The sequence below is a fragment of the Carlito syrichta genome, unplaced genomic scaffold, assembly GCF_000164805.1.
Source record: "Carlito syrichta isolate Samal-C Ts95f unplaced genomic scaffold, Tarsius_syrichta-2.0.1 Scaffold304360, whole genome shotgun sequence".
Classification (NCBI taxonomy): domain Eukaryota; kingdom Metazoa; phylum Chordata; class Mammalia; order Primates; family Tarsiidae; genus Carlito; species Carlito syrichta.
Genome location: NW_007248456.1, coordinates 195375 through 221025, shown reverse-complemented (window position 1 = coordinate 221025; position 25651 = coordinate 195375). Strand labels below are relative to the sequence as shown.

At 36.1% G+C, this 25651-nt stretch overlaps 1 protein-coding gene across 3 annotated transcripts in view; it reads right to left on the bottom strand.

The window, feature by feature from the left end:
- OSBPL8 (oxysterol binding protein like 8) overlaps positions 1–25651 on the bottom strand; it is a 193490-nt gene that overhangs the window by 96517 nt on the left and 71322 nt on the right. For all 3 annotated transcript variants that reach the window (XM_008059784.1, XM_008059787.1, XM_008059786.1), the window contains exon 3: positions 3814–3850. In XM_008059784.1, the coding sequence (XP_008057975.1) occupies positions 3814–3850 (37 nt within the window). The remainder of the gene's footprint in view (positions 1–3813; positions 3851–25651) is intronic.

Genomic DNA, 25651 nt, shown 5'->3' with positions numbered 1-25651 from the left:
AAGATAGCATTACAGTGCCCTCTGCTGGTTCGACTTGTAGTGGAAGTAAAGTAACCTACTTTGCTCATCTTAATATGTAATATTTTAATATGTACTCATCTTAATATATAATATGGTAGAAATATATAGTATAGTACAGTAGAAATATATATGGTAGAAATATATAGTATAGTAGAAATCACACAGAATACTTAATAGTAATATAATTAGTATACCAGCTACCCTTTCTAAGTAGAATATTAATTACAACTAAGTCTTTACTTTCTGAATTCAACTCATCAATATAAAATTTGGATAATTTTACAAGTTTCAAGGTCTGATGTTTACCCTTAATCTAACTGAAAGCTAAAATAAAATTTTAAAGCCATGAATAATAGTCTGTATGTAAATCTTAAATCTCCATTTCTTCTAAGGTATTCCTTTTATTAAATATTCAAATATGCCAGTTATCTATAGTGTAGTTTTTCCATTCAGTAGTATAGATCCTAATCAAGTTCCATAAAATTACAGTTGACCCTTGAACAATGTGCAGGTTAGAGGTTCCAATCCTCCAAGGGGTCGAAAATCTGCATATAACTTTTGATTCACCAAAACTGAACTACTGATGGCCTACTGTTGACCAGATACTCATAACATGAAGAGCCAATTAACACCTATTTTATATTATATGTATTACATGCTATATTCCTACAATAAAATAAGATAGTAAAAAGAAAACGATATTAAGAAAAACACAAGAAAAAGACATTTACAGTACTTTATTGTATTTATCTATACTGTAAGTTTCCACTAACTGTTTATAAAATGAACCATCTGTTTGAAATGGCAGCAACCGCAGCTGCAGACCTCAATCTGCAGACAGTACATATCAAGCAATTCAACCTTTTTCAAAAATGTCATAACCTTTCTCTGTCTCCTGCGAGCATTTGCAGCATCACTTCATATGGGTCCCTAGTGTTATCTAGGGTTTACAGTATTGACTAAACATGATGAAATGAGAACCACAAGAGATCACTTTTTACTGCAATATACAAGTTACTGGAGGGACAAACTGCTTATGAGATGATTACCATCAAATGGCATTTTAATTTTAAGTAGAAAATTGTAACACAAGTTCACTGCAATCGCAATAGAAGGTGGCTACAAATATTACAGTAGTACAGTATTACTACTGCTAATTTTATGGTTATAATTTAATACTGTATCTTTACATTGGTTTACATATCTCTCAGCTGCAAATGATATATAAGTGTGTGTGGAAGTTTTTCTAAATTTATAATATCTGTGTATGTTTCATGGCAGTAAATGAAAACATAGACTAGTATCTACATATATATTATGCATTCATGACATAACTTTTTCTTAAATTTTTCTTTATTTCTAGGCTACACTGTTTGTCAGTTTTTTCAAACTGTCACAGACCTCAGAAAATTTTTCAAATCTATTTATTGAAAATATATATTTGTAAGTAGACTCATGTAGTTCAAAACTGTATTGTTCAAGGGACAACTATACTTCACTTTAAAAGATATATGGTCTCTAATAAGTAATTATACATCTCCAGTTTTTTAATAGTTGACAAAGTACATTATAAAATCATCTCTAATACACATTATATATTTTTATTTACATATTCTTAAAATATGTAGCCTTAGTAAATTTCTTCTATTCCAAGTAAAAATTAAAGGACTTGTTTATAAAACCTAATTCCTAACATATTAATAAAACCTTTCAGTGAATGCTAAAAATGCTATTCTAGATATAAAGTTCAGCAGTACCATTCAGCTCGCTGGAGTCAACATCTAAACACACGAGGTAATCAAAGTAACTGAAGAATCCATTGAAATTATTTACCAAATATCACAAGGCTGAATAAAACATAAGAATGTTTTGAGATTTGTTATTTCATCTAGTTTAAAATTTCTACTATCTTAATAATGATGGTTGTATAGTAACGAATATATATACACACACACATAATATTTTAAATTATTGCAAGTAAGACTAAAAAAGAAATTTAGCATATTACTTAAAATAATCTGTTTATTAAAAAAATACATATATACTATAACAAACAGCAACTGACCTAGACCAAAAATGCTTATAACTGAAGAAACCTTTGACATCATCTCATTCAGTCCCTTTCTTTGGCCGAGGAAAAACAATGAATCCCAGAGCAACAGTCAGATTATTTAGAAATAAATACTAAAACTTCCTAAATTGACATAATTTTCTGCGTTACTCTTCAATAAAGTTAAAATCTTTGCCTAATGAATGATGCAGTAAAATTGTAATTATTTGATTATACTTGAATTCAGCAAACTAATAGTAGCATTCTGACTCTTGAATAACAGTAGGAAGATATATTGGACTAATAACCAATTTTAACCCTTTGCACTCAGATGTTCCCTGTGAGGGGACATTGTAAATCCAGCAATGGGGACATAAAGAAATATACAGAACAAACTTATGAAAGCATAAATTTTTCAAAAATGTATGTTTCCTTGAAGTTTTCCACTCAAACTGCATTAAAAAGCAAATAAAGAGATGGAATATATATTATATCAATAATATAATATACTGTAATAATAATATGATAAAAATATCAACTGGCATTATGTAAAAAGAGAATGTATGAAGTGCTTTCACAGTGGTGCATAGATTGGATATTAAATTATATATTATTAACATGGGAGAAAGAAAATGAGACCGCATTGTCTGCTTGAATAGAAAAACACCAGGCGAAAGACATCAAACAAATTACTATTGCACAAAATGTATCAATCAACCTGCAATGTATGTCAGTGACTGTTTCACATGTTACCACGTTAGAAATATATAAGATAAAAAATTTTGATTTTTTTGTCATAAATAGGTTCCATGACATCCAAAATTCCATTATAAGCCAAATATCATTAATAAAATAATTGATTCCAATGCTATATAATTTAATATGCAGTGATTCATTGTTCACTATTTCATTAAAAAAAGTACAGTCGAGTTGCTGGCAGGTAATCTGTGAGATGTCTTCAAGTGCAAAGGGTTAACTTCTTGGACATTGAAGCTCTTGGCTTCAGGTTCTTCATCTATAAAATTAATGCTTTATTAGATAATTTCTGAAGTTCCTTTCACCTCAGTAATCCTATGATTTTAACAAAAATTGCCTGTCACTTCCCAACTACACTATCCTTAAAGGCAAAGGACATGTTTTATTCATTATGTATCTCTAAGAGTTAGTGTAGTATCTTCCCACCCTCAAAAAAAGAAAACTCTCAGTAAAATTTGTTGAGGCAGATAGAATTTTAAAGTGCATATCTTCTAAATCACCAAGGTAAAATGTGTTTCACTTATGAAATAACCAAAGTATAAAAAATTTTTCATGAACAAATTATTATGTAAAATTTCTGACAAGTGTTTCTCACTTTCATCTCGCAGTGATTTCCTTTAACCACATCTATACCTTGTGATAACCACATCTATACCTTGTGATACTGGTCTTTGGAAAGTCAACTGTAGAAAGAAATACTGTGAAGACGAGGTCCTAAATTATAAATGAGGTAATTAAGTAAGTAATGTATCTTTAGATAATAAAGATGTAAATATACAAACACTGTCTATCAATCTCAGATGGACGAGAACGGACGGACACCGGGCACTGAATGACCATTTATATTCTTTACCTTGTATTTCAATTCCTGGAAGGAAAAGTAGAACGCTTAATACTTCAATACTGAAATACCATTTGCCTTCCATAAGAACATATCAAAATATTATCATGTCCCCATACATGCCATTCAAACTTTAACTACTTACTTGATGACCCAAGGACATCTTTGCTATCACCAAGAAGCTTTTAATGCAGGGTAATTGAGCAGCAAACAAATACAGTCCAAACCAGGAAGAAGCAAAATGCATCAGGATGGAAACAGCAGTGAAACAAAAGGACAAGGAAAAAAGCATTAGTTTATAAGTAGAAAGCACATGCACATCAATTGTAATAATCATAATTTATAAGGAATTTTAATTTCCACACAAAAAAGATTTTGGTTTAAGCATGATCAAATATTTGTTTTAATTTGTAAAAATGAAAGTAGGAAGAGAAAAATGGAATTACCCAAGTATTTTGCTTTGAAAATTACTCAAGTCACAAATTACTTTCAATTGTAATTCAAGATATGGGTTAGGAGTGGTAAAAACTATTCAGAAATATAAGAGACAGCCACGTTACTCATTCCTTAAATTTAAGGTGCTTTAAAAATATGTAACTCCCATGCACTATTAAATATTAGTTCTGCATGCCATGAAAGCACTTAACACTACATAGAGATTTAGGATATTTCTTCTACAAAAGAGAAAGGAACATGTGCTGAGTATTTACTGCATGCCAAACATTGTGTGAAAAACTTCTACAAAGACATCAACAAAATAGAACAAATATTTTCTCAAATGACAAAAAACTCCAGAGAGGAATATTAATTAGAAAGATACATTTTATTAAGTTAGACAAAATTTTCTAGAACCCACTAAATAGCAAGCATAATATCAGGAGCTACTGGTCTTTGGAAAGTCAAAAGATCAAATTCTTGAATGAAGAATCTATCAACTAAAAGAAACAGAAAAAAGATTGCTGACCTTCTGTTTAGTAGCTGTTTTAACATATATTACTCTAATCGTTGCCTATGGACAAAATGTTTTGGTCTGCCTTGTTAGGAACAGAGTTCTTTTACTTCAAATACCACATATAGCAACATATCAAAACTAAACGTAACAACAACAAAACCATTTCCACTAATTACACTGTCTCTTGGTCTTATTTTCAAGAGAGTGAGGGAATCTTAATTGGTTGTGACAAAGAAAAGTAGCAGTTGCTTACTTTGGGCTTATGTCATCTCCTTGTAGAAAATATTGAACTTATTCCTTCCCTAAGAGATGGCTATTTCACAATGCCTGAAAGTATGTTCTAACACCTCAAAGACATTGCTCTATTCATTTTTCTACAGTTGCCCATTCAAGCTCATTTTTCTATTTTTACAAATCAACTAAAAGAATATAGCTTTGATGACAATGAACTAATTGTGTTCAAGTCCTTATTACTGATGGCCATGTTATCACAACAAGCAAACTTGTGGGAAGAGATTAAAGTATTTGTGGTAGGCAATCTCTAAAATGGCTCCTAGTGAACTCCATTTCCTGATGTATAATCCCCTCTCTTCGTGTGCTGGACCTCCTGAATTACTTCAATGAACAGAAAATGGCAGAAGTGATGGGATGTTTCTTCTGAGATTAGATTGTAAAAAGATTGTGGCTTCCATCTTGTTTGCAGTCTTGGTCCTAGGGAAAGTCAGCTGCCACTTCATGAGTCAGCCTTGGAGAAGGGCCCACTAGGAGAAAGAGCTATGGTGTTAGTAAGGTCTGCCAACACCACTGAGTAAACTTGGAGGTTGGTCTCCTACCTCTACCCTCTAACCACCCAGTCCAGCTTGCAGTTGAGATTGCAGCAGTGAACCCTCTCCAGTATCTTAACTGCCATCACATGACAGAGTTTGAGTCAGACATCCAGCTAAGCTGCTTTTGGATTCCTGACCCACAAAAATTTGAGATAATAAATGCCTGTTGTTTTATGCCACTGAACTGAGACAATGTTATGTACCATAAACGATGGAAGTAATAATCGAAAAGTGAAAAAAGTTAAGAAGCTGATACAGACAACAATGGGAAACTTTTACAAATGGCTTCTTAGACATCTAAGAAAATCTACCAATATTGACATGAATAATTACTAGTTTACCTAGATTTCTCAGCAACTTTCTAATATATATTAACTTTATATATAGAGAGAAAATCTCACACACACACACACACTTTCTATACACACACACACACACTTTCTATACACACACATATATATACACACACACATACATAGTTGGGAGTATTTAATTTCACAAGGTCAGTCATGTCATGTTTGAAGAGTTTAGGGTTGATCTACTTGGAGTAAAAGATTAATAAACTCACTTTCACTGTATGGTTCTATTATATTCTCATATTTTGTCAATGAACAGCAGTAAGTCAACTTCTATACAGCTGTACTCTTTGTTTACTCCCAGAAGATTATCCTTAGCACATACAACAACTTCTGAATATTTGTTCCAAAAAATTTCCAAGTATACTTACTTTCAGCATTATATCCTCAAGCATGTCTGTGTTATATAAATCTGATTCTACTGGATTAATCCCAATTTTTTCAGATTGAAGCACTGAACAATAATCAAAAAAGCACTGTCTTTTCCAATCATCCATCCACTCTACAAATATTTACTGATTAACTACTGGGAGATGTGTGTCATTTCAGACAACAAGGGACACAGCAGCAAACACAATAGACAAAAATTCTTATCTTGTGGTACACATGTTCTAGTGAGGGAGATGAACAATAACACAAAAAACTTCAAGTAAAAATTTATAGTATAAAACATAATATAAAACTAAGGGGAAAAATAAGCAGAGAATGAAGGCATAGAACAAGGGAGTTAAAATTTTAGATAGGATGGCCTAAGAAGGCATTACTACAAATTTGACTGAATGAAATGAAAGAGGCTGCCATAAGGACAGTAAGTATTTCAGAAGGAGGGAGGAACAAGTGTAGAGGACTGGGACAGGAACAAGTCTGGAGTGTTCAGGGAAGAGTCAGAAGGCCTGTGAGGCTGGAGTGCAGTAGGAAAGCAGTCATAGAGGAGGAGGTCAAAGTGGTAAATGCACTGGTCAAGACTTTGGCTTTGTTTTGAATGAGATAGAAACCACTGGATGGTTTTAAGAAAAGGATTGACAAGGTCTGATTATGTCTTAACAGTATCACTCTGACAACTATGTTGATAACAGACTAGAGGGACAAGTATATAATCAGTTAGGAGGTTACTACAATCATCTAGGGCAGTGGTCCTCAACCTTCTTGGCATCAGTGACCAAGGTTTCATGGAAGACAATTTTTCCATGGCCTGGGGGTGGAGGGAGGTTGAGTAACATCAGGCATTAGATTTTCATAACGTGCACTCAACTTTGATCCCTCGCATGCACAGTTCACAAAAGGGTTTGTGCTCCTGAGAATCTAATGCTACTGCTGATACAACAGGAGGTAGAGCTCTGTTCTTACTGCTCATCTCCTGCTGTGAGGCCTGGTTCTTAACAGGCCATGCAACCCAATCAGTTCACAGCCTGGGGGTTGGGGACCTCTGATCTAAGGGAGTGAAGGAGAGCTGGAAGCAGTGCGGGTGATGAAAAACAGCTGAGTTCTAAATATATTTTGAAAATAGAGCCAACAGGATTTCCAAGTAGACTAAGTGTGAGGTAAAAGAAAAACCACAGAATCAAAATGATATCAAGTGTTGGGGTCTGAGCACCTGAAAGGATGGAACTGCTATGATCTCAGATGAAAAAGAGTGAGAGCAGCTAGTTTACAGGGAGAAATATAAGGAGCTCAGTTTGGGATAGGTTCAGTGTGAAAGCCTGTTAGACATCCAAGAGGAATGCCAAGCAGGTAGTTGGATATACAGAGCTGTTCGGGGAAAGGTTCAGGCTGGTAAGAAAAGAGTAAAAATCATGATTTGTGTGAAGGCTAGGTTATATAACCTGAATGGTTTAATCACAAGAGACTGAATAATGCCGCAAGATAAAAGAAGAGGCACCAGAAAAAAAACATATTATAATGAACAACAGAACCGAGAATCAAGCTGAAACACAATGAAAAATAAATATGGCTTCAGAAATCTTCTCCAGAAGGACATGGATGCAAAAGCAGTAAACTAGGATGTGAGTGAAATCATCTTCCTAGGGTTACTTCTAAGTGGGAAATGGGAGATAAGTAATTGAGCATTACATATCAGATTTACCAAGTAACTTATTATACCTTATTGAGTCTCTTACACATGGCCAAATTGCACACTACTAACTTCTTATTCTTACTACTTTTAGGACCAGGGTCTAAATTGTACAGTACCATGTTGTATTACACACTAATTTAAGCCCCATGAAATTATTGATGTGGAACACTCTACACTCTGCAATATGTTTAAAAAGTAAAAAGCAGCCGGGCTCGGTGGCTCAGCTTGTAATCCCGCGCTTTAGGAGGCTGAGGTAAGTGGACTGCCTGAGCCCGCAGTTTCGAGACCCACCTGGGCAACTTGGCGAGACCTTATTTCTACAATAAATCAAAAATTAGCCGGGCGTGGTAGCATGTGCCTGTAGTTCCAGCTACTCGGAAGGCTGAGGCGGAAGGATCGCTGGAACCCAGCAGGTCGAGGCTGCGGTGGCTGGGAGCGGCCACTGCACTCCAGTCTGGGCGACAGAGTGAGACTCCAACTCAAAAAAAAAAAAGTAAAAAGCTAGGCATTCTTTTTTGCTTTTGCTAAAGAACCAAAATACTGCTAGAATCTCAGAGAATCCAGGAACAATTGCTTCAGTAAAAGACCATCAAGATAAGACAGAGCTGGGTGCATTGATACACACCAGAAGTCCCCGCTACTTGGGAGACTAAGGCAGGAGGCTCAGGAATTTGAGCCTGTAGTGTACCATGATTGCACTTGTGAACAGTTACTACACACCAACCTAGGCAATAGAGCAAGACTCTATATCTTAAAAATAAAAGGACAAAAACATTTTCTCTATGTGAGTAACATTATCCCATATTCCAAGGTCCCTAACCCCAGGGCCAAGGACTGGTACTGGTACCTGTCTGTGATCTGTCAAGAAGCAGGCCACACAGCAGGAGGTGAGAGGCAGACTAGGGAATGAAGCTTCATCTATATTTACAGCCACTCCCCACTGCTTGCATTACCTCCTGAGCTCTGTCTTCCGCCAGATCAGTGGCAGCATGAGATTCTCATAGGAGTGGGAACCCTATCATGAACTGTGCATAGGTTGCGCACTCCTTATGAGAATCTAATGCCTGATGATCTGAGGTGGCAATGCTAATGCTGGGGAGCAGCTGCAAATACAGATTAACATTAGCAGTGAGGTTTGACCATACAGCCTCCCCACCCCACCCCCACATCTGTGGAAAAACTGTCTACATGAAACCAGTCCCTAATGCCAAAAAGGTTGGGGACTGCTGCCACAGACAATGTCTAAACAGTCATCTCAGTTTTTTCATTATATAAATAAATAGTAGAAGTCTGTCAGTCTGATGAGGTCCCACTTGTCTATCTTATCTCTTAAGTATGGGTAATTGGGGTTTTGATCAGGAATTGGTTGCCAGTTCCAATTTCCATAGAGTATCTCCTACATTTTCTAAGATTCTTATAGTTTGAGGTTTTATGTTTAGGTGTTTGATCCACTTAGAGTTTATTTCTGTGTATGGTGATAGGTAGGGTCCTGCTTTAATCTTCTGCATGTGATCAGCTAGTTTTCCCAGCACCATTTACTGAGTAGGTTCTCTTCTCCCCAGTGGTTATTGTGGGAAAGTAAAAGAAACCATCAAGAGAGCAGGGAAACAGCCCACAGAATGGAGAAAAAATATTTGCCAACTGTATATCTGACAAAGGCCTAACATCTAGGTTCTACAAGGAACTCAAATGTGTCGAAAGGAAAAAAACAAACAGCCCCATTAAAAAGTGGGCAAAAGAGAGGAATAGACGCTTCTCAAAAGAAGATATATGGGCAGCCAACAGACACATGAAAAAGTGCTCAGCCTCACTAATCTTCAGAGCAATAGTAATACAAATCAAAACCACATTGAGATAACACCTAACCCTAGTAAGAATGGCCATCATTCATAAAGCAAACAACAACAGATGCTGGCCAGGATGCAGAGAAAAAGGAACACATCTACACTGCTAGTGGGAATGCAAACTAGTGCAACCTCTTTGGAAGGCATTGTGGCGATTTCTGAAAGAACTAGAAATTGACCTGCCATATGACCCAGCAATCCCCCTATTGGGAATATACCTGTAGGAATTCAAGTCATTCTACCACAAAGATATCTGCACATGCATGTTTGTTGCAGCTCTATTCACAATACAAAAACATGGAACCAACCATGCTGCCCATTGAAGCTTTTGACCTGGATTAAAAAAAAAAAAAAATGTGGTATATATACATAATAGAATATTATGCAGCTATAAAGAAAGACAAAAGTATGGAATTCACAGCAACTTGGATGGATTTAGAGTCTATCATACTCAGTGATCCAGCACAGAAACAAAGAACAGAGTACCATATGTTCTCACTCATAAGCAGACCTTGAACAATTATCATAATACTATAAGAAAGGGATCGGCAGTAGTGGGAAACTGTCAGGGGAGCGGAGGTGGGATGGGCAGTTGAGGGAAACTGCCAGGAGAGGGAAGGGCCCACCTCATCAAGGGCAACTGCATAATGAACATTTGTATACCTAACCCTGAATTGTACCCCACATCTTTAAAATTAAAAAAATTTAAAAGTTTTCAAGTCAATACAAAGCAAAATAAATAAAAGTAAATAGTAGCATGCCTAGAACTTTTATTTATTACTAAATATACTATTAAAGTGCACAAAAGCATGAAATATCTATAGCCATTATCTAAATCTTTACTGACTCTAAGTCTCAGAAAAAGAAGAGTATTAAGCAAAAATGTGATTTTATTTTATCACATGTCTAAACATTGCCATCTTGTCTATAATTAGCCTTAGACATGCAATCTTTAAGAAATATAAGCACTTCATCCAGGGAAATCCCTCAGTCTCTAGTAAACCAGAATGGATGGCCACCTTACTAATACAGAAATAACCCCACTCAATCTACAGCTTTGATTCCATTGCCTTCAGCAGAGCACTTCCCTCTTAATATACAAAATAGCTGACTCATGTCATCTGATAAGCTTAAGGAGAAGCACAAAGAGTTTCTCAAGCACTGATGCAGCTGATGGTACCTCTTTACTCAATACAGTTGATCAAGTTGTTCTCAGAAGCAATCCTGCTGCAGCTGGCTCCCCAAAACCACAACTCAGAAGGATTACACAAAACACCTCAAAGTGCTCTATTTACATTATCTGAGGCCCTTAGAATAAGAAACCCCAGAGAAGGACACACAGTGCAGCTGAAAACTGTTGTTTTTTGAATAGGAGTCATTACACTTAGCTGAATTTTTCATATTCCTATAATTATCTGCAAAAAAAACACACACATATTTTATACTTAAGTTTTACAGGAGAGCTTGTTAAGGGAATATTTGTCTGGGAACTAGAGCTTATCTCTGTTGAACAGAGAATAAGATGTGGCCTGCCAGGCAGTTATTTTCAAATAACCTAATCACATTTTTGATCCAGCGATTCCATTTCTAGAAATATACAAGATGATCATACAAATGTTTAAAAAGATGTGTCCATAGATATTTATCACAATATCATTATAGTAATCTATTTTAAACAGGACAATAAATAACACATTCACACAATGAAATAGCATTCAGTCATTAAAGTTTTTTTTCCACCTAGTAAAAAACATCTATTAATAGTAGGTTATAAAGAAGCTTTTGTGATATAACCCCACTTTTATAAATTTTCTTATGCATAAGACACACACATAGGAATACACTTGGGAAAGATGCCACAAAATTAACAGTGGTTACATTCAGGAGGTAAGATTTTACTTACATTTTTCTGTATTATATAAATATAGTATACTAGTATGCATTATTTTGACAGTCAAAAAAGACTAAACTTATTTACATTTTGGAAAAATGCAAACAATTGTTTTAAACTGATCTTTTCAATCTACACTAGCCATTTCTTATTATGACACAATAATCTATGATTAAGTACAGTGCAAAATATATTTTAAGAATCCAACTTGAAATCCTAAAAAAAAATACAAAAACATTAACACTCCCAACATGGCACCATATTACTCACTGTCTCTTGAACTTTAACAACTTCTGAAAATGGCGAGGTCTAAAAAGAAAATAAATTTCTTCAGGAGTGATTTAATCTCATACGCTTGAATCTGACTGAGTCTAGTAAGCACCCAGAGTTTATCAAATGAATTAAGTGGTGCCAGAATCTTTTAATTAGCATTTTAAAAGGCACAATATTACTTTTATACTGAATCCTTAAAAAAATGCTTTTAAAAAAATCCTGAGGCTTCAGGAAATTCCAGTTAATCTGCTAACCTGTGACGTTCTCTCTGGCATGTTCTGGGCTCTTTCAGTTTTATTCTCCCTGTGTGTATCTAGTTCTAACAGCCTTTTCACGCAAGTTCTCTCCTCCTTTGGTTTCTAAAACACTCCCCTGCTCTGTCTTCCCTTCTCCTATTTTCCCACCTCCACTCTGTCCTTTCAGTAAGTGAATGACCATTACCACTACTCAGCCTCAGCTATTTGTTGTTCTTCTTCTACCTACCCCTTTCCTGCAGATTCCATTCATGCTCAAGGCTCAATTATTACTTATGCTCAGATAACTTCCTAGTATCTTCTTCAGACCTAGCTATCTCCAAAACTTCAAAACATTTCTACCTGCATGTTTGGACATCATTGCACATTAACTTCTAGTTCTAACATTCTGTTAACAAAGAAAGGGCTTTAAGATTGTTTTTGAAAGCATCTTTATATCAAAAATCATATGCAGCTTTCTCTCAGAAACCAGCTTCCACAATAATTTGCCCATCTTTCCTTCAATCACTTGGCCCTAAACCCTTGAGTCATCTGAGACTTATCCCCCAACATCCAACCAAAGCATTAAGTTCTGATTATTTTCACCTCTACAATGCCTGTCTCATACCCAGTTCCTTCTTTTGCTTCCTACTCATGCCACCCGTGTCAGCCTTACATCACCTCGTGTCTCACCTTTTGCATCTCCCCTTCAGTAGGCGTCCCTGCATTCTGTCTCACCTTACTGGTTCATTTACTATGCTAGGTATTGGAATTCAAAAAATAATAAAGACATGTTCTTTACAGTCAAGGAGATCCCCATACATTGAAGACATCATATATTGTAATGTATCTGACATGGAGATAAGTTTTCTCCAGTATACCCAGTATTACTCATTCTTCAAGCCAGCCCATCATTAGCAAGTTATTTAACTTCTGTGGGCTTTACTTTTCTTCTTTGTGAATATACTATTAAATCTTACAAAAATTTCTGGAATTGTTGTGAGGCATAACAATCGTTTACATGAGTTCATGTACTTTATAATTTTTTTTGTAAAGCAGTATATGGACTTAAGACAGAATTACTTAGTACAACAAATGGCAAAGGCTAAGTAAGAAATGACCCAGAAGAGAATGATTAATTTATCAACTTAATTTCCTAGACAATCACTCTGGACATGTTGCACTTCCACTCAAGAATGTCTGACAGCACCCTATTCTTTAAACATAAGCCCCAAAGTCCAATATCTGAAATCTTCTACAATTTGGCCCAATTATTTATCCCACAGAAATGCTGATCTCCTATGATACAGCTTCACAACTCCACTTAGTTTTTATTGTCTCATAAAACTGATTGCTGAGAGTGATCTATAATTTTTCTCCCACCTTTCTTTTTGTTTCCCTATTCAATAGCTTGAAAGTCCCCAACCTTGAAGGCTCAACCCAAATTGCCAATTCTGTTACCAAAGTTCAAGCAGAAATTATCTTTTTCCAGCTCTGACTTCCTAATGTGAGTTCTTTGATAATGCATAATTAGTTATCCCATAGTATTGTCTTTATTGCTATCATAAATAAATAATTCAATTGTTATTTAACTTTTTTCCAATATTATAATAGTCTAGAAATTGTTACTTAATTTTCCCTAATATTATAATGGTCTAGCACTGTGCTGTCCAACAGAACTTCCTGCAATGATGGAAATATCTACAATGTTCAACAGGGTAGCTACTAGCTATGTGTAGCTACTGAATTCCTGAAATGTGACTAGCGACACTAAGAATCTAAACTTTTAAAGTAGTTTAATTAATTTAAATTTAAATTAGTCATAGTCAAGGTGGCAGGTGGCTACCCTTTCCCCAGCTCACCCTAACACTGACCACTCTCTTGGATTTGCCACTGCTGATCATTCCTTTTCTCAAAACTCTGTCCTTTCTTAGTTTCCAAGCTACTTTCTCTGCTTTTTCTTCCCTCTCTCTCTGCTTGGCTCTCTTCCTCTAGTGCCCCCTTAAGATAGTTAGTCCCCTAGGCTGCATCCTAGACCCTCTTTGTTTCCATTCAACATGTGTCCCCATGAGATTCCACTGACTTGATTTTTTAAAGGGCTCAATTCACCACTTACTCCCTAGATTAGTTTCCTACCTTAACCTCTCCTGAGCTACATCCCCTCAAGGAGGCCACCCCAGTGATCCTCCTGGTGAACTTATTCTTCTATATAAAGCATCACATCCTTGGGTAAGGAATTTTATGACCTACCACAGCAGGCATGACAAATGGATATTCCATCTGTGTTGTCACTGTATCCTATTACAAGGCGGAACCTGCAGGGGAGAGTTCACAGACCTCTATGTGATCCCAGCAACCCAGACCCTGTACCTCCTGACTGCAGAGGAGGAAAGATCCTTCACTTACCCTTTCCCACAACCCCTAATGCTTACAGCCTAACCACCATTGTTGCCCAATAGACACACAAGTTCTACACTTGGCTTCTGTCTCTGCTTAGAAAACTTTCTTTAGGGCTCTGTTCAAAAGCTCCTTCATTAGAAGACGTTCATATTATTCCCAGAAAACAGCATCCATCCCCTATTTTGTTACTCTCAGTCCTTCTTACTCTGCTTTATTTTTCATCACAGCAATCATCACCTAACACAGTACATATTTATCCACTCAAATATTAGCTCTATTGGAATGGGAATTTTGCCTGTTTTGTTCATTGTTGTATCCCTTGAGACTAGAACCAAGCCTGGCATCATTGTAGATACTCAATGAATACTGAATAAATGCATGAATGAAACAAAGGCTTAGTCATTATTATAACCCTGATACCTAGCAAAGAATTTCTTACACATAGTTTACTGAGTTCTTCTGTTTATTAAATGAATTGATTTAAATTCTCTTATAGCCAAAAAAAAAAGCTGTGTTCATCTTTATATTCTCAAAAACTTAACATACTGCATCCCTAATATGATACACAAAGAACGAATATGGACTTAGAATCATGAAACCTGAATTCTAAGCCTAACTCTATCACCATTTTCTGGACGACTTTGAATAAATATCTTGAATTTCATTCTCTTATTTGCTCCCCAGATCACTTACCATCCTAAAATTCTGTTATCACTAACGATTCGATATAGAAAATTACCTCAATCCTAAGAACATCCTTAGTTACAACTCACAGCATATTCACAGTATATGATAGTCAATGGCTGATGATAGAAAACAATGTGAATATGCTGTGAGTTGTAACTATCATCAGCCATTGACTATCATATACCCAAATTCCATCACTAGGAATTCCTCTATTCTTTTTCTTAAATAGTTCTGTCCTTCACAAAATAACATTGTTACAGATTCACCAACAGTTTTGCTTTGTTTTGTTTGTTTGTTTGTTTTTTGCGTTCGAGTCTCACTCTGTCGCCCAGGCTGGAGGGCAGTGGCACATTCACGGCCACCCCAGTGTCAACCTCCTGGGCTCCGGTGATTCTTCTGCCTCAGCCTTCCAAGTAGCCGGAACTACAGGTGCGTGCTACTACACTCAGCTAATTTTTTTTTTGTTCGGTTTATTGTAAAGAAGAGGTCTCGCCAAGTTGCCCGGGCTGGTCTTGAACCCTCAGGCTCAGGCAATCCACACACCTCGACCTCCCAAAGTGCTGGGATTACAGGCTGAACCACCGAGCTCGACCCTACCACCAGTTTTCGGGAATGAAACATGAATTCTATTTCTTCTGGTATTGGTAGTCTCTTGCCATGAATCTGTTGAGATTGCTGGTGAAGTCTGTGGTTAGGAAACCAAAAAAAAAAGTTTACTGCCCACTAGAGTTTAATCCATAACCCTGGCCTTTGACATTATTAACATTTTCCTCTATATCTGACCTAACCAGCCATAGTCGCCTGAAAAGGTTATGAAATAACAGCACAACCGAAACTATATTATCACATCTCAATCATGCCAGGTGAGACAGGAGAACTGGTTATGTGAGACAGCATAGACATAAATATATCAGCATATAATGCTTAATATTATTACCTGTTTAAATCATTTTGATTTTCAACCTGAAATAAAAGCTTATCACACTTGAAATTTCACTTTGGTCAATTCTATTAATTCTTTATACAGATATGTGAACCTACATTCTAGATTGAATCGTGATCAAGACCTGAATTAAGACATAAAAACTACAAACAAATACCTTCTTTCCTTCTATACTTCCATTCCTAACAAATCACTGATTAGTATATCATGCTGCATGGTATCAAGTCACAGGCAAGACAGCTAATAATATTATGGAAAAGTCAACTTCCCTAACTCATAATTTTACCACATATTAGAATGCAGTTAGCAACTGCTCTTCATGTCTCAGCAATTACACTGCACCTAAAAGTCAAAATAATTAGTATAGTTGGAGAAGTCAAAATTAGTTACAGAGGAACAAAGCTTTGGATTAAATAAAACAGACTATGTATCATATATGTTTCAAAGCCTATATTTTATTAGGTAATGAATATAAAAACTTTAAAAGGATGCTTAAGAGGCTAGTGAAATATAGATGTTTATAATATAGCCTTTACATTCAATGACAAGAAAAACAGAATATCTGTATTATTTTTTTGTTTGAGTTGGAGACTCACTCTGCTGCCCAGGTTGGAGTACAGTGGCATGAGCATGGCCCCCCACAGCCTTGACCTCCTGGGCCCAGGTAATCCTCCCAATTCTGTCTCCTGAGTAGCTGGGACTGCAGGCACATGCCACCACACCCAGCTATTTTTTTTATTTTTTGTAGAGATGAGGTCTCACTATGTTGCTTAGGTTGGTCTCGAGCTCCTGGAGTCAAGCAATCCTTCTGCCTCAACCTCTCAAAGTGGTGGGATTATAGGTTTGGGCCACTGAGACGGTCAAATATCTGTATTTAAATCTTAACACTGCTCACTGGCTAGCTAATTGGTCTTATGCAAATTACTTATCCTTTTAGAGCCTCAGTTTCATCATCTCCAAAAACAGAGTAATATCTGCTTTATGGTACTATAGAGAGGATCAAATGAGAAACTGTGTGAGACACCAAGCCCAGGGCAGGGTATACAGTAAATTTGTAAAAAAAATGTTTCTCTTCACACAAACTCAAACACAGGAAGCACAGATTCTAGAAATCTAGGGAAAAAGCAAAACCCAGAAGATAAGTAGTACAGCAAGCTATTAAGAATTATAATAGCTGCTGGAGAAAGTGTGATAAGGTACTTAATTAATTCCTTATTTACTTTTATATCCTCCTGGTTTTTGAGACTAGGATAACTTTTGACTACAGAGACTGGGAAAGTAAAACACAAGAGATACCCTGTCATGAAATGGGAAGAGCATCAAGCTGAGGCAACAGACCCAACCCTCCCACTAGCTGCGAGAAATATTGGGCTAGTAGTTACTTAACTCTTACAGCACTAAGGTTCCTTGATTACCAAGCTATTAGACTGAACCATACAATCTTTTAGATTCTTTCAAATAAAAGTGCTCAATAAATGGCAACTACACTTCAGATACTAAACTAAGCCTGTTATATACTTATGTACTTATATACTTAAAACGACCCCACAATATTCCAATCTCTCCGGAGAGCTACTTACTCACTAGAAAAGTTCAGCTGAAAAAGTTGTGACCCGCATAAGAATTAAGAAATGTCAACATCTGAAGTAGTAGAATAACAGATGATGGAGGATAAGCAAGTAAGAAAACTGTGGACCATGAAGCAATTCCCTGGCTCCCAGTCACATCAGAACTAAACAGGCTCCCTGTTCTTAATCTTTCCTATTCTGTAACTCCTACTTAACTGATTGCTGACTTCATCTTGTACTTTTATCTTCTGATTCCATCTTTGCTGTGGTCTGGACATGATTTTTCCCCAGCAAATGTCATGTTGAAATTTGATCCCCACTGTGGTGGTTGGAAGGTAGGGCCAGATTCCTCATGAATGTTTTGGTGCCATTCTAGCAGTAGTGAGTTCTTGCTCTCCTGAGATGGGATTGATTGGGGGGCAGGGGAAATGGATTAGGTATCATGGGAGTGGGTATTATAAAGCCATGACACCCCTAACCTGGGTTTGGTCCCTCTTCACAAGTGCTCACTTGTGTTTTGACCTTCCCCACTATGTTTTCACACAGCACAAAAGCCAAGCAAATGCTGGCGCCATGCTTCTTGTACAGCCTGCAGAATCACGAACTAAATAAATCTTTTAAAAAATAAATTATTAGCCGGGCTCGGTGGCTCAGCCTGTAATCCCTCGCCTTTGGGAGGATGAGGTGAGTAGATTGCCTGAGCCTACGGGTTCGCGACCTGCCTGGGCAGGCGAGACCTCATCTCCACAATAGATAAAAAAATCAGCCGGGCGTGGTAGCACGTGCCTGTAATTTTGGCTACTCGGAAGGCTGAGGCGGAAGGATAGCCAGAGCCCAGCAGGTCGAAGCTGCGGTGGCCAGGAGCGGCCACTGCACTCCAGTCTGGGCGACAGAGTGACACTCCAACTCAATAAATAAATAAATAAATAAATGAATGAATGAATGAATGATTTAGCCTCAGGTATTCCTTTATAACAACACTAAACAGACTAAGACAATCTTGGATTACCAGTGCTCTACCAACTAAATTCACTTTCCTTGTATACCTAAACTTCAGGACAACTAGATATCTCTGTGGAAACTGTTTTTATTGTTGTTGCTGTTGTTGTTGTTGTTGTTTGTTTGCTTGCTTAATGAATACATGCTTTCTAATCTTAGTTGAGTCAAATGCTACTGCTGAGCAATTATTTCCTTTGATACCAGTTTCCTGTTAAAGTCCCCATAGCACCTTTCTTTCCACTTCTCAAATCTTCAACATCATATCTCAGCAATTTGAGTAGCCTTCAATCCTCTACTAAGGTGATCAAGAAAATTGAACTGGAATTCCCTTATCCTTCCTCTTTATCTCAAAATTCCTCAATATATCAGTATTATGTAATACATTTATCTCTAAATTGAAAGTGTTGGCATATTGAGAAATGTGGACCTGCCATCAGTATTGTGTGTAATCTGAAACCTGGTTAGAAAAATAAGAATTGATGTGTTTTCATACACACACACACACACACACACACACACACACACACACACACACACACACACACGCTCTATCCATTATGAAGGGACCAAAACAATGCCCAACCCAAGAGTAATAAACAACCTTACAATTCAGATTGTGGTCTCTAGAGACCCTTTCTAACTGAAAGAAACAAAGGCTCCTATAGAAACAGTGGATTACTAGTCTGAGACAGAAATGCATAAAATGAGTCTGTACGTCTTGTCATATTCACAGACGGAAGTTGTCAGAAATGACTAAGGTACTTCAAAAGAACTCAGAGGCAACTTGAAAAAGGTACCACTGGCCAAAGATGAAGTAATAAAGTTAGCAGCTGATTTAATCAAATCAGGCATGTCAAAAAACTAGGAGTTTATAACTCAAACAAAAATCATCACTCACTTTTGAATAATGCTAGGGAGTCAAGTTATTGCTCTGAGATCTAATGAATACAGAGAATTTAAAATACATGCTACTTTTCCTACACGAACTTTATCTCAGGGTAATCAATTTGCTGTTGTGGGAAGTTCCAATTTACTTTTTGGAATTCCAGTCAATAAATAAAGTATCACCACTTTGCAACCCCTTATGAAGTAATGGATCTAGAAATGATGAACAATGGTTGCTAAAACAATTAGGTCAAAAACTGACAAGGAACGTTAATATGGATGCGGCAGACTATATTTCCAAAGACAGCCCCAATAATATCAGCTGTCCCACATGCTCTTCTCTTCTAGAACAGAGGTCAGTAAGCTATTGCCCATGGGCTGGCTGCCTGTTTTTGTAAATAAAGTTTTACTGGAACATAAGCATGCCCATTCGTTTACATATTGTCTACAGTTGCTTTCACACTACAATGGCAAAGTTTAGGAACTGCAACAGAAACAGTACCTCTTCACTAAATGCACATCTCAATCAACATGTCCAAACTGAATTCATCTTTTCTCCCAACCTACTCTTCTTCCTGTATTTTCTCCCTTAATGAGTGGTACCTCCCACCTAATCACACAACACAGAAATCTAGAAGTCACTCCAAGCTTCTCCTCACCTTTATTCACTCCGCCTATATCCTCCCTTAATATTAAGTCCAGGACAAGGTCATAAAGCTCTGCATGCTCCAAGGCTCTTAAATTATCCTTAATTTTCCACGCCCATTGTTACTGCTACTACCTGCCACCTGAATTTCTTACACCTCAGCAATGTGCTTTCCATACTGATATTATAGAGTCTTTTAAAATATATATGTGATTAGATTCCTGAAACCTTGAGAAACCACTTCAATGATTTTGTACTTGTTAGGCTTCCTCAGCCTACCAGAAACAGAGAAAAAAAAATTTAGCCATCTCTAAGGCTCTTCAGAATTTTTCCAATCTTAAGTCATGTGTTTTTCCGAATACCCATCAATCCTACACTTCACACTGGTGACAAATTAAAAATTACTTCCAGGTCCTCAAATACACCAGGATGTTGAGCAACTTGCTTACAGTTACTCTCACTGCTCCCTCTGCCTACAATGCCATTCTCAACCCTCCCTAGGCAAGAAAATACCTAACTTCTGTTTAACACTCAAGTTAAGCATTGCCTCTTCTAAGAAAACTTTCCTGACATCATCTTTTCCCCTTCTCTAAAATAACTGACTCTTCTGGTTCCTTCTGCATCATGTATGGTCATTTATAACATGTTATCTTACTCATCATGAACTGTTAAATGCACTAATTCCTAAAACTCACAGAAAGAAAACGCAACTTGATATGCAGAGGCAAAGAGGCTGACTACTACCTTCCAATATCCTTTCCTAAGTGATTACAACTAAGGAAACAGCTTATGGATAAGAAGTGTGCCCACAATAGAAATACAGAAGAGCTCCCCAAGGAAAAGTATATATGAGTGGAAGGGGAAAATGGGGAATGAGAAAGTTATGATTTTCATAGAAAAGATTCTCTATCCTAAGACATGGATTCTCTAAATTAACCAAAATGATCAAAATAGTTCCTGGGGTCTTACCTTTCTATCTAGAACAGTGCTAGACAAGGGAGTTAATATTTCCAGGAAAATATTATTTCCAAGAGAATTTAAGCTCACAAACAAAAATAATATCCTGACGAGCCCAAGTGCTGTGAAAGACAAATTGAACAATCTCAAAGGAAAGAAAATCAATGAGCCAAACTCATCAAAAACTTAAAATAAGCATAATAAATATGTCAAAAGATAAAGAATATTATAAAAATGAAGCATAAATAAGTAAATGTTTTTAAGAGCTGATAATAGTGGGTATAAAAATATTATAATAAAATAAATACAGTAATCTCGAACAGCAAAATAAATATGAGCCAATAATAAATTAATGAACTGGAAGAATGATTAAGGAATTCAGCAGAAAGGTATCAGGAAGGGAAAAGATGGAGAATACACAAGAAAAGTTACACAAGATGAAAGAAACAAAAGTGCAGCATTCACAAAATAGGGAGACCCAAAAAGAAGACAAAATGGAGTTAAATAACAACAGAACACTGAACTTTCAATAACTTTGAAAACTTACACAAAAGAATAAATTTCTATTTTAAAAAAGGCTATAAAGACTCCCCAACTCCTACCCTCAGATATACATACATAAAACCACAGGCTCAGCAATATTGGAAGAAAGGGGGAAAAAAACTATTATTTGCAGATGATACGAATCAGACAAAAATATTAAAATTAATAAAAACAAAGTAAGCAGGCTTTTAACAAATACTTGTTAAATGTCAAAATGCAATAAATAAAAACAAAGCATTCCTTAAAGGTATAGATCTTGTATTAATGCAAAGTACTATTATAAAGCAGCCAAAGTTTACTTTCGTCATCACTCCTTTATTCCTGAAGGCCTCGCCATTTTTTCCTTCTATCCGTTTTCCCCCATTACCTTCTGGGTTCCTTTCGCATATCAAGTAGTTGTCAATAATTCTATTTTATTAGAACTATTCTATTATTAGAATGTTAGTTGCTTAAGGCTTAGATGAGCAATTCTCAAACTTTGGGGTCTTAAGATCCCTTTATACACTTAGAAATTGTTAAGGACTCCAAAGAACTGTTGTTTATGTAGATTATACTTACTAATGTTTTCTGTACTAAAATTTTGTAATGAGAAATTCACTATCCACCAAAGCCAACAAACAACAGTGACAAGTTATGCTGATAGACTATACTCTTGATATGGGGTACCGACAATGGCATTTTACCTCTGTGGCCTTCCTTTCTGAAATCTACAAGCCCAATCTAATCATGAAAAAAACAAAAAAAGTTAGACAAATTCCAGTTGAGAAACACTGTGCAAAATACCCAGATTTAATAAGAATGTATCAATATGGGTTCATTAATTGTATGAAATGTACCACACTATTATAAGATGTCAATAATAGGGGAAACTGAGTACAAGGTATATTCACAATTTTTCTATAAACCTAATACCATTCTAAAATAAATAAAGTTTATTTTTTAAAACCTCTTAGAAAAAAAATTAAACTAAAAAAAAAATTGAAAACAAGAATTCATAAACACTCTCCAATAGCCACCAGAGCAATGACACCATCATACCTCATATAGTCTCTGGAAAATTGGACTATGCACTTATGAGAGAATAAGAAAAAAGGCAAATATTATCAAACACCATAATATTATTACAAAAAATAATTTTAACCCATCACAGATTATCTAAAAGGGTCTTGTGGAGTCTCGGAATCCTGGGAACACATTTTGAGAAGATCTCCCAGCATAACAGAAATACAAAAAAATTCTAGATGGGAAGTCTGCTGTTACACTGGCTATTTCTCTTACTTTTTCAAAGTGAATGCTTTCTCCAATTAGGTTCCCCAAATTTAATGAGTCCCATTATATATCTGCAAAATTTTTACATTATATTATTCAAACCTCTAACAAGAACAACCTCTAACAAGTTAAAAAAGAAAAGAGAAAAAGATATAATACGATGGATTTTTCAGTGTTCGCACAATAGAAAATACCGAGCAATGTTTTCCCACTTGGGAAGTTCAAACAATTAAAAATATTTAAGTGCTATTAACAGAACTTTCAGAAGTTAAAGTAATGAAGATATACACAAAATATAGCATAAAGTATACTAATCCTTTTTAAAATGTCTCCCTTCAGTAAACAGTTCAATAAAGTTGTAAAATGGCAGGAGACAAAATACCTCACAAAATATAGGTTGATTGGTTTGCTTGCTGAAAAGGTATGGACTAGTTACAATCATTCACTCCAGCTCCCAGTTTTTTAACTCAAAATATTAATGTATACCCCTACTGAATTAACAGACCTGCACAATGGTCATCACTGGCTGCTACTCTCACGAGAGACAGTCAGGTATTATGTGCCTCCTGGTGGCAATAGACAATACCATCTATAAAGTACTATTGTCAAAAATTTTTTTTGAGCCTGAATCTGAGCAAACCTCTAATTCTAACAACCAATTTGCAAGAAATATAAGAGACAATGAACACATTCAACAATCATCACAGGGGAAAATCCATATTGTGGGAAACTACATAATAAACTACCTTGTTTATTGAATAAACTGAAAAGTAAAAATTATAAACAGATGGAGAGACTTAAATTCAGAAAGATTTGTGACATATCAACCAAGTCCAACACAATGACCTACTATAAAAAGAACATTTACTAATCAGGAAGCTTAAGCATTAGTTATTTGACTGAAGAATTATTCATTTTTAGAAATAATAATGTATTTGATTGAAATTTTAAAGAAAAGCCCTTACCATTTAGAGACATGAGCTGAAATACTTATGAGTAAAATGACACATCTGAGATTTGCTAAAAAAAAAAAAAACTGAGTTGGGAAAGTAGAGGTCTAGATGAAACAGGATTGATCCAAATTGATAATTGTTGAAGATGAGTAATGGGTACATAAGGATACCTTATACTAGTTCATTTATTTTTAAAATATATTTGAATCTCATAATAAAAAGTTTAAGAAAGATAACTTCTGTTAACACTCTTGAATATGTGATTAATACAAATTATTGCAGTTAACAAGCAGCTTTTAGGAAGATGAAGCTATTTAAACATAAGAGAATACATAAGTAATAAGAGAGTACATAAGTAATAAATTGGTGACTAAAATTTTTATAGTTATTTTAACGTTACATAAGGGGATCTCCATAAGCTAAGAATTTCATAATTTAGGACTTCAGTCTAGTTGGGAACTTCCCAGGTGAGATGCCCCACCAAACCACAGACTTTAGTGGTTCCAGCAGTAGGAACCACTTCCAAAAGACTAGGTTGTTCCGGGTTAGTGCTGGCTCTGTTAGGCAGAATGATGGTCTGCCAAAGACAACCACATCGTAATCCCTGGACACTGTGAATGCTACCCTGCATGGTAAAAGAACCTCTACAGGTGTGATTAAGTTAAGGTCTTGATATAGGGCAGTTCATATTATTTGAGTGGGTCCAATATTATCATAAGAGCCCTTATAAGATAGAGGCCAGAGGGTCAAAGTGACAATAAAAGACAGAGGTCGAAGTGACACAAGGAAGAAACCAAGTAATGAATGCAACCTCTAGACACTGATAAAGGCAAGGAAATGGATTCCCTTCTCCGAGCCTTCAAAAGGAGTACAACCTTGCTTACATCTTGCTTTTAGACATCTGACGTCCAGTACTGTTAAAATAATGCATTTGTGTTGCTTTAAGCCACTAAGTTTGTGACAATTTGCAAAAGGAGCAATAGGCAACTGGCACAATGATCAAAATTTAAATTTTAAATTAAAATTTAGTGAACCACAATGGTACAAGAATACTTTGGGGGATTAGTAATTAGCATACAGATAATTTGTAATTGGACTTGAATGTATAAACGTCTTAGAGGCTAATTATTGGGAAAGTGTACACCAAAAAATACTGTTGATACTAATGACATAATATACTAAATTAATAATTATAATGGGCCAGGCTCAGTGGCTCAGACTGTAATCCCATGCTTTGGGAGGCCAAGGTGGGTGGATTGCCTGAGCCCGAGGGTTCGAGACCCACCTGAGCAACTTGGCGAGACCTCATCTCTACCATAAATCAAAAAATTAGCTGGGCATGGTAGCACGCGCCTGTAGTTCCAGCTACTTGGAAGGCAGAAGGATCGCCGGAGCCCAGCAGGTCGAGGCTGCAGTGGCTGGGAGCACGCCACTGAACCCCAGTGTGGGCGACAGAGTGAGACTCCAACTCAAAAAAAAAAAAAAATTATAATGATGAAGCTGAACTAACAGTATTTATAACAAAAGAACAAAAACAGAAACATTCAAAAACTGTGACCCACTAAAAATAAATTTGATGTAATAAAAATTGGGATAATTCCATTAATTTTCATGCACATGTGCTACAATGTTGCCAATTTTTTATAGATAGCCAGACTTCTTAGAATATAATTTAAAGCTTTC